This window comes from Trichosurus vulpecula, chromosome 7, assembly GCF_011100635.1.
Source record: "Trichosurus vulpecula isolate mTriVul1 chromosome 7, mTriVul1.pri, whole genome shotgun sequence".
NCBI lineage: Eukaryota > Metazoa > Chordata > Mammalia > Diprotodontia > Phalangeridae > Trichosurus > Trichosurus vulpecula.
Genome location: NC_050579.1, coordinates 106,180,948 through 106,190,836, shown reverse-complemented (window position 1 = coordinate 106,190,836; position 9,889 = coordinate 106,180,948). Strand labels below are relative to the sequence as shown.

Sequence of the window (9,889 nt, the reverse complement as noted above, 5' to 3'; positions counted from 1 at the left end):
GTCCACTGTAATTATCTGTCTGAGAATATGACTTAAGAATAGCTGTGGAAAATCAGTGGTGCAGATAACCAGCTCCTAATAGCACAAACATACATCTATGCAAGTTCATCACGATATATAATAAACTAAATGGAAAAACAACTTTGAGATGCACCAGGCCCTCAGATCACTGCTGGTATTTGAGCTGAGCAAAGCATTTAGGCAACTTCTACCCTTGTTAATATACTCATTTTATAATGTAGCAGAAGGTACTTAGGTGAGAATTTTAGTAGGTAGTAAAAAACTTTAGATAAGATGGTGAAAATCTTAACTAGATTTGAGAAAGGTGAGAATGAGATTTAGACATTTTTCATTGAAGTATATTTCCTTATGTGTGAAAACATGTAATTATCATCTTTCATGTGTTGAACTAACATTAAAAAAAATACTGTCCTTCATTAGCATTTATGGGTCTAATTTTCTGCCTGTTCTTACCATTTTTAGGGCCAGATTTAAGCAATTTCCCTTAGGACAAAGTAACTTGGCTCAGCAGTATTTAGCTTGGTTCATAATACTTTGAAAAGTCATAAGGATCTTAAGTATCCCAGGTATCCAGAAGAATTCAGTTTTAGAATGTGACCTCATAGCTAAGATGAAATGATGCCGTAGTTTCAGTGGCCCTGATATATTGGGACTTGGGGAAGTATCTTCAAAAGAACCCACTTGATTATTTTTCAGTTGATGCTAAGATTCAGTGTTTCATTGTCCTAGATTTTTTTATCTCAATTTTTTCTATCCTTAAAAATACTGATTCTTAGAAAGGCATTGTTACTAGAGGTGGCTAGTTGGTACAGTGGATAGAGCATTGAACCTGGAGTCAGGAAGACCTAAGTTCAAATGTGACCTCTGTTCTGTAGTAGATATGTTACTTACCTTTGGCAAGTCGGGGAACCATCTCCAATCATCCTGATCTACATCTTGCCGCTGGACCCAGATGGCTCTGGAGGAGAAAGTGAGCCTGGTGACCTTTTACAGTCCTCCCTCACTTAAATCCAATCCACTTGAAAGCCATGACATCATCTTCCTGATGTCATGGTCCTCTTCCAGAATGCAAGACAGACAACAAACAACCGTTGTCAAGTCACTGAACCTCTTTTCGCCTTAGTTTCTTCGACTGTGATATGGGGATCATAGCAGCACTTACCTCCCAGGGTTATTGTGAGGATCAAATAAGATAATTTGTAAAGGACTTAGCACGGTGCCTGACACATAGTAGGTGCTTAATAAATGCTTGTTGCTTTCCCTTACTAGTTCTAATTATCTCCTCCTATTTTTCCCCTCCTCTTTCCCTCCACCTAGCCCTTACTAGCTATCTAGTTAGTAGTGTTGGAGAGCAAGTAAGATAAAAAATTTGGGGTCAAATTTCTTTATCTGCTATGTTTGTTGCTTTCTACTGGACTCGTGACAAATAATTGAGGCTAATTGAATTCCATGTACCATTTTTCATTCTAAAGGAGCTGATTATTTCATATTATTATCACCCTCTCTTTTTAAAGATGAGGAAAACATAGGCCCAGCGGGATTAAATGAGCTGCACAAGATTTCATTTTCATTCTTGACCTTTGAGGAATCCTTCAGTGTTAAATTGATGATAACCTGGTTTAGATGGATCTGTAGCAGTCCTTTTAGCCTGTATTAAGTTTATCCATCACTATCTTCTACAGACCTAGCTAGATGAAATCATAAATCCTAGCCTGCTCCAAAGTATACCTCAAACCAATCTTTAGTTCCATCTTACTGGAATCTGTCCTAGTAAGAGGACCTAGCTGCAGTCCAAGCTCCCTGAAGCCACTTTGAGCCTCGCTTTCCTTTCCTATGGTAGAACCTAATTCCCAGAGTAGGGTCACTCAGTAGGGTTAGCCAGTAGTAATGAAGAAGGCAGATGGTATGACAATCTTACTTGATTTTTTTCTCCATTTTGGACTACCCATGACTCCCATAAAAAAAATAGCCTGATGTGTTTCCCTACAAGTGCCTTCAAATGCACTGCTGTATTTTTGGATTTATGCCATAATCATGCCATAGCAGGCTTTTAAGGGCAAGTGCATTTAACTATGATAACTAATCCATGTTTTATAGACCATAAAATTGTTATAAAGCAAGCAGAAAGAAGATTGCAAAAGCTTAAAAAAGTGTTGCAGACATGCCATATGGCTGTAGTTATTCGTAAAATACTGTATCATCTTCCAACTATTTCTTTATTGTTCCTTCCTCTGGAATCAAATATCACTTGTTTTCTTCATTTTATGTTGATAAATTCAACAGTGCTTATGGTGTGAACATTACTGGCCATTACTGTTTTCACAACAAGAGATGTGACATTATGCTGGTCAAAAAAAAAAAATTCAGGCTATACAGGGACTTAATAAAGTCACAGTTGTTTGAGCTCTAAGTATGTAAGCACCACCTAAAAAGGAGTTCTTTGTGATATAGTTGAAGTCATCTTTCCATTGTTAAGTTAGTAGAAATATGTCCTTGTTTTAAGTTGAGTACCTTTCAGTTGCCTAAACTTTGAACTACTAACCAAACCCTTGAGTTTTAACGAGGATGTAAACAATTTTCTTGCCTCACCAAAACCATGGATGTAAACTGGAGTAAGAAATATACTACAACACATTTTTAAGTAAATTGTTATTTTTATTACAAGATTTTTCATCTTCTCTAAACTGTAATGTCTTTATTAAGACCTGTTAAATAGGAAAAAAACACAAGATACTAAAGACAATGTTTTGTGTGTGATGAGAAAGGAGTGATATTTTACCATAACAATCTTTGGTGGATAGCTTAAACTCCAGGGGATTATTAGACCTGGAAAAGACCATGGAAATAAAGGAGAGAGAGAGAGAGAGAGAGAGAGAGAGAGAGAGAGAGAGAACAAACTCAATTTGTTAATTTGTTAAATGACCATTTTGGCTCATATTGACATTTCTTTAGAAGAGTATCTAAATGTTGTCTTCTAAATATTATTAGTCTTTTTGCTTTAAAAAAGTTTTTTAATTATTCCAACTTCAGTTATAAATTCCAAACCAATTATTCATTTCAACTATTCACATTAACCATGTGAATTTAGTAATTAAGTCTTTTAACAACCATAAGTAGGGACTAGAGTGTTTTGGTCAAATATTCTAGTTACCCAATAAAGAACATATTTATCATACAAAGATTATTTATTTTCTAAGAATTTAGAATACAACAAAAAAAAATACAAGAAAAATTTTGTTCAGTGCCATTTTCTTCTTTGACAAGTGGTTACTTCAAAATATTGTAGGTTAATGACTATAAATATCACTTCACACATTCCTTCAAAAACAGTGCCTACTCTATGTAGCAGGTTATTTTAGGGGAAATATAAGATTTAGATGTCATAGTCCCTGTCCACATAAAGTTTACAGTTTAGTAAGAGAATAAGATACAAACAGTTAAGTGTAAGGTACATTATATGATAATTGCATTAGAAAGTTGCCAAAATAAATGTCTGGTGAAGTCTGAAAAAAAAAGGTTGTTGAATGGAAGGAATTGGAGAAAGTTTCATGAAAGTGGAGTGCAGAGACTTTGTCATATCTTTGTAACCCTTTTTTAGCATAATGCCCATTATATGATAGACACTACTTTGGTGTTGCATAAGTAAAAGAATGAATGAATCACTGTACTTTTGATAAATTGAGTGTTTGATTTAACTCCGAAAAGTACAGAACAGTTTAGAACTTTTAGAGATAGAAAGGGACCCAGTCTTTAAGAAAAAAAGAATAAAAAAAATCAGAGATTTCTTTCACTATTTACCTATAACTGAACCTAAGCATGGTTGGAAAGCCCTAGGTAGATTTCATGAGATTACAGAGATAGTGATATTATGATTTCCCTTGCCCAATAAAAGCAAGATAGTTGCCTACATAACTCTTAAGCATGCATCTCACCAACCACTTTTAAAGTACCTACTATGTGCTAGGTATGAGAGGTAAAATAATTATAAATCTAATATTGCCTGCCCTCAAGGAACTTGCATTAAATAGGAAGGTTGGGGAGGGTCATGGTACACAAATAAATAAATATAAAATATGTGCAGAGTAATCTCAGACAGGAAAGGCACTAATAATTGGGGTTATCAGGAAAAGCCCTGTGTAGGAGATGGGGGTTCCAAGAGGTCAGGAGAGAGAGCATTCCAAGGATGGGGATGTACAAGAAGACAGTACCAGCAGATGGAATACCATGTACCGGGAATGTCAAATCTAAATCCTAGATTATTAACAAGAAGCCAAAGTGGGTGCTGGGTCCAAGATTGGGAAGCTGGGTCCAAGATTGGGAAGCCATTTACAGTAGAAGCCTTAAGCCTTCCAGCTCAGATAAAATGTGCACTTCCTTCTGTTAATACAGTTTGCAGTTGTCTTCTCCTCCTGACGCAAGGAATTTGAGTATAATTAGTTTTCAGAGTCATCTCCTAAGTCCCTGGTTAGCACAAACTTTATTCTTAACAGTTTTATTATTTGTTTTTTGTTTGTTTACATTTAGATGAGTACCAGTTGCCTCTTCAGGCTTCTCCAGCTGTGAGAGAAGTTGCTGTTTCCAAGGCAGATTTTCACCAAGAAAAAAGGCATATCTCCTTCTGTGGACCAAAGACCATGGAACTGTCAGACAGTGACCGGCCTGTGAGTTTTAGCTCCACATCCTCCTCTGCCTCTTCCAGGGACAGTCACTGTTCCTTTGGCAGCAGGTTGACCTTAGCTTCCAATGGCCATTTGAGCTTGTGTAATAACCAGGACAAGGAAGCAGGAGCCATAAAGCTCGAGCTGATGCCAACGAGGAGATTCTCCAGCAGTGAAGTCCAGAGGAATCCCCCAGAGGAGAAACAGAACATGGAAGAAAACAGTGAAAAGTGGCAGGGAGTGCTGAGGACAACCGAAGCAAAAGGGGCAAGCAAAAATGGCACCCTCTCCCTGGTTGCAGAATCTACTACAAGTCCTAAACTTCTCTATGTGGATAGAGTAGTCCAAGAAATTCTGGAGACAGAGAGGACCTACGTACAAGATTTAAAAAGCATTGTGAAGGTAAGGGAATTTTTTTAAAGATGAAAAAATGTAAACAAAAACCAAGGCTAATCATATCCTAGAGAATGACTTGAACTGCTTCCCTCCTAAAAAGGTAAGAGTCCCTGTTGTCAACTCATTTGGTTTGTTGTAATCTTCGTATTAGCCCTGTCTTACTTACAAGGCATTCAAGGACCACACCAAAGTTATGTTTAGTATAACCCTAATATTGTTACCTTTTGATTACCTGTTATAATCATAGACAGTGACAGTAATGCTTCTAAATAACACAAGCCTGTGCTTAAAAAATATTTTGCATTCATAAAATTTTTCATCATAGGATCTCAACATGCCAAACAGCACAAGGAGACAAAAAGGTCAAGGTTGTACTTTTTCAACATTCAGAAAAGTAGACCTGAAGTCTCCTGACTGCTGGATTGTTATAATCTCTACTGCTTGGGTCATGCCCTCTTTAGTTCTTTGTTGACGCAGAAGTCACTGAGAGCAAGGAGAAACAGCTTGGTCCACTTCTTGGGTATGCTCTTGCTGTCCACTTTTTAGGCTAAAGGAGTAGATTTGTGTGAATAATTGAACAGTAGATAAACTAGGCAAGATTATGTACTTGCTAAATCCCTAATCCAGAAAATTCATCCCTTTTTGAGTTTGACAACAAATTAAATTTTTTAAAATTTGGTTTAGTATTTTATTTTTTCACAAGTACATGTAAAAACAATTTTTACCATTCATTTTTGTAGTTCTTTTTTATTTTATTTTTAATTTATGGTATAAAGCAAACATTTCTATAACATTACAATAAAAAAGATGATTGTAAATGAAACTGCTGTTCTATTATGCACAACTTGCTATTCCTTTCAAATATACAACAAAATTATCATGTGAATTTCATTTTTTTTTCTTCCCTCCTTTCCCACCCTAGAGATAGCTACCATTAGACACAAATGCAGGTGTATGTATGTATGCGTGTGTGTATATATATGTACATAGACTATATATGCAAAATTATTCTATATATATTTCTATTTATTAGTTCTTTCTCTGGTTGCAGATAGAGTCTTTCTTCATATGTCCTTTAAAATTAATTTGGGTAACAGATTGAATTTTAACTAACAATGACAGGCTGGTGCTGAGGCTGGGCTAATTGATCATCCAACCGCTGACTTCTTGGTTTCCTTTAAGTCCCAACTAAAATCCCACCTTCTACAGGAGGCCTTCCCCCACGCCTCTTAATTCCAGCATTTCCCTCTGTTAATTTTCTTCTACTTATCCTGTATATAGCTTGCTTTATATTTTTTTTTGCATGTTGTCTTTCCCCACTAGATTGGAAGCTCCTTGAGGACAAGGACCATCTTTTTCCTCTTTTTGTATCCCCAGAGCTTAGTACAATGCCTGGCACATAATAGATGCTTAATAAATGTTTATAGATTGATTGATATGAGAAACACATGACTAAGAAGTTTTAGTCTTAGCTTTCATCCTGTACAACCACATTACCTTTGCTGGCAGATAACATTTGCCTAAGTTCTATTGTGTTTTAGACTCTTAGTCAAGTATAATTCAGAATGGATTAACTACTTGCTAATGAGCACTCCATCTACTAGAAAATTGTATGCACTTAGTTTTAGACAAATTCTAAAGGGTGATTGTCTGCTAGTTGAATTCCAAAAGTGATAGAACCAGACTTTGCATGCTAAAAATAGTTATGACATAAATCTTCCAATAGAAATAGAAAAGTCAATTGATGCTCAACAGAAACAATATGTTGTACCAAAAGTAGAGTAAATGAGGCAAATCTTCTTGAAATTTCAGCGATGATGTCATTTGTGTTTGAAGAAAAATACCTGTGGAACTGCCAACAATTTTACAAGCTCTTATATAAAAAAAACAACTTATAGTTCTCAAGGCATTCTTTACTTCTAAGTGGTTTAAAAAAAACCACCAAAAAAAACACTTAGTAAAGTTCTTCATACTGGGAGACAAAATGTGTTAACTGGAAAATTATTATGTGTTATACTGGTTTTGTTAAAATAAGTTGATAAACTTTGGGTGGAAAGGAGCAGTTAATGAATTTGTGACCAATTTTACTAAAGGAGTTTCATCTCAAGTGGTTCCAGAGCCATTACTAGGGCAGAGCGACTGGAGCTTACTCCAAGGATGACAAATGTAGAGGACAGTAATAGCCCTTGCAATTTTTTGGCAGCATAGAAACAACAATACTTAGCACCTAGTAATCAAGGATAATGATGGTCTGGGGGCTGGAGGTGCCTGTTACAGGGGCACTTCTCCCCAGTGACTACCTTGTTCTGATGCCCCAGATTTTACTACTTTATTCATCTTTTGTCTATACTTGCCCAATTGCAGATCCCTGTTTATGACTCTGAGTGGTGCTAAACAGTCCAGATAGTCTTGTTTCTTGATGCAGAAGCTCATTACCATCTTCCACCCAGATGTGCTAGCTAGTAGTGTTTTCAGTTTAACAATAATCATAATTTGTTTTATCTGAATAGCTGCCAGGACACATATTCAACAGATCATTCTCTCTACTACAAATAAATTTGAGTTAGAAAAAACACTCAGAACTCATTCAAACTCTGTTCTGGCCAGAGAATAATGTGTTGCCTGACCCACTTTAAAACAGTTGGAGTATTTTTTTCCTTTTAAACATTCACTTCGATGAGGGAATGTAATATGGCAGTAGAGCAGGTTTATAAGAATGACACGAGGGGAAAGAGTTAAAAAGAGAAATGCAAAGGCAGAGCATTTGTGATGCATTGGTAACTAGAAGAGTACTAGCTTTTGCTTCATCTGTCTTCATCTTTACAAATGTCCTTTATCCCCTCTGAACTCCTCTAATCATTTCCCAGGGAAAAACATTGGGATCCACAGGAATCAAGAATTACCCTCAGAACTGTTTGCCTAAAAGGAAAGTAGCATTCTAGCTTGGGCACATTGGGACTCCTGGGATAGGAGATTTAGACCTGGAAGGTACCTTAGTGGCCATCTATTCCAACCCTCTTGTTTTGAAGATGAGGGAACTCAACCACAGAGATGTTAATCTATGAGCGGAGTCACATAGTTAGTGAATGAGGTGGCCGTTCTTCCTGATTCTAGATGCAACATTCCCTGATGATCAAGCTTCTTTCTGTGTAATGGTGGAGATGAGATGGATGGAAATGGAGATGGATTGAGACCCCTTTTCATTTTCTCCCCCTTAACATAAAGAGCAGCCTTTTTTCTATTTTCCTACTCTCTCCCCTTACATAGATGTGTGTGTGCATATATATATATATATATAGACACATATATATATGTATATATATGCATATACATACACATATATAAGATAGATAGATGTAGATATATCTATCTCTTTCTGTCTTTATCTATACACATAGTGTGAGTTCTTTCTTTTTAAGATCAATACTATTATAAATACCCAAATTAACTACAAAGGACATATTAAAGAAGACAGTATCTGCATCCAGAGAAAGAACTGATAAATAGAAGATGTGTATTTAATGATTACACACACACATACATACATACATACATACATACATACATACATACATTTATATCTAATAGTAACCATGGGGGGTGGGGGTAAGAAGGGAGTGAAAAAAGGGGAAAAAGGATTTTACATGATAACTTTATTATATATTTAAAAGGAATAGCAAGTTGTAAATAATAGATTTGCAGTTCTCATGCACAGTCATCTTTTTTATTATGCTATGTTATGAAAATGCTTATTTCATAAATTAAAAATGAAATTAAAAAATAATGCAAGTTAAACTTTTTTAAAAAAAAATATCAATACCTAGCTCCTTTTAAAATCTGCCCTAATTGATTTCATTTTCTAGCCCATTTTGTGCTGCTTATGTCCTCAAGGTCTCCTCTAATACTTCTGTTTTGCCAGCTACATCTCTGAGGGCAAACCTCAAGGTCAAGAAGATCTGAGTTCAAGTCTCACCTCTGACACTGGCTCTGGGACCCTGGGCAATTTCCTTTACCTTTCACTGTCCTGGTCAGTTTTGTAAGATTGGTAAATTACAGAACACTTGACCATCTTCACTGGTAAAAGGGGGTTTCCTCATTGGAAGGAATGATGAAATCAGAAGTCCAGATGCCAAATGCAATTTTTTAAAAGTCATATCCCAAGCTGGAAAAATTATTGATCTTATAGCTTCTACTGAGTCTACCTACCCTCTCTTCACCAGTGGGATGATCTTGTATGTTGTATTCAAAAGATAGACTTTTTTTTTACTGTTTTACATAGTAATGGTTCCTCAAAGAACCTTGTTTAATCTTCATAAGTCTTTTTTTTCCTTTTCTTGGTTTGCCCATCATTCCTCTTTACTGAACTCTACCCAGGCAATTGAAATGGCAAGCCAAACTCATTTAAATCAGCTTGGTTTTCATCCCTAATGAAAAATGCCTCCTTGTTTCCTATCATCATTTGCACACCTCATCCATTGTAGGCTTTGGTTTTTGAGAAAGTATTATACATTTTAAAGCAGCGACTTATTTTTATCCTCTACACCAGTTTTACAAGTACATCAGAAGACTGAATGATCATTTGGCATGGTGGACAAGTTCTGCTCTGCCCAACTTCTGCCTGAGAATGACTCTAGATGATGTTATCTCACTGAAGGCAGCCAGGCCTTGCAATTCATTCTTTGCTGTCTCTTGGATGGAGAGCCTTTCACATGTATGCCCACTTTATGCAGGGGTGGAGAAAATTCATTAAAATATTCCCAAGTAAAACCTTTCACTACATGTCAAATGACAAGCTTTCCTTTAATTATGTCTCC

General features: G+C 36.1%; 1 protein-coding gene across 1 annotated transcript in view; it reads left to right on the top strand.

Annotated features, from left to right (window-relative positions):
- Positions 1-4,554: 4,554 nt before the first annotated feature.
- The window catches only part of PLEKHG1 (pleckstrin homology and RhoGEF domain containing G1), a 97,094-nt gene continuing 91,759 nt past the window's right edge, over positions 4,555-9,889 (top strand). Inside the window, 1 exon segment of the mRNA XM_036767206.1 lies at positions 4,555-5,081. Within this exon segment, the coding sequence (XP_036623101.1) occupies positions 4,656-5,081 (426 nt within the window). The 5' untranslated portion in view covers positions 4,555-4,655.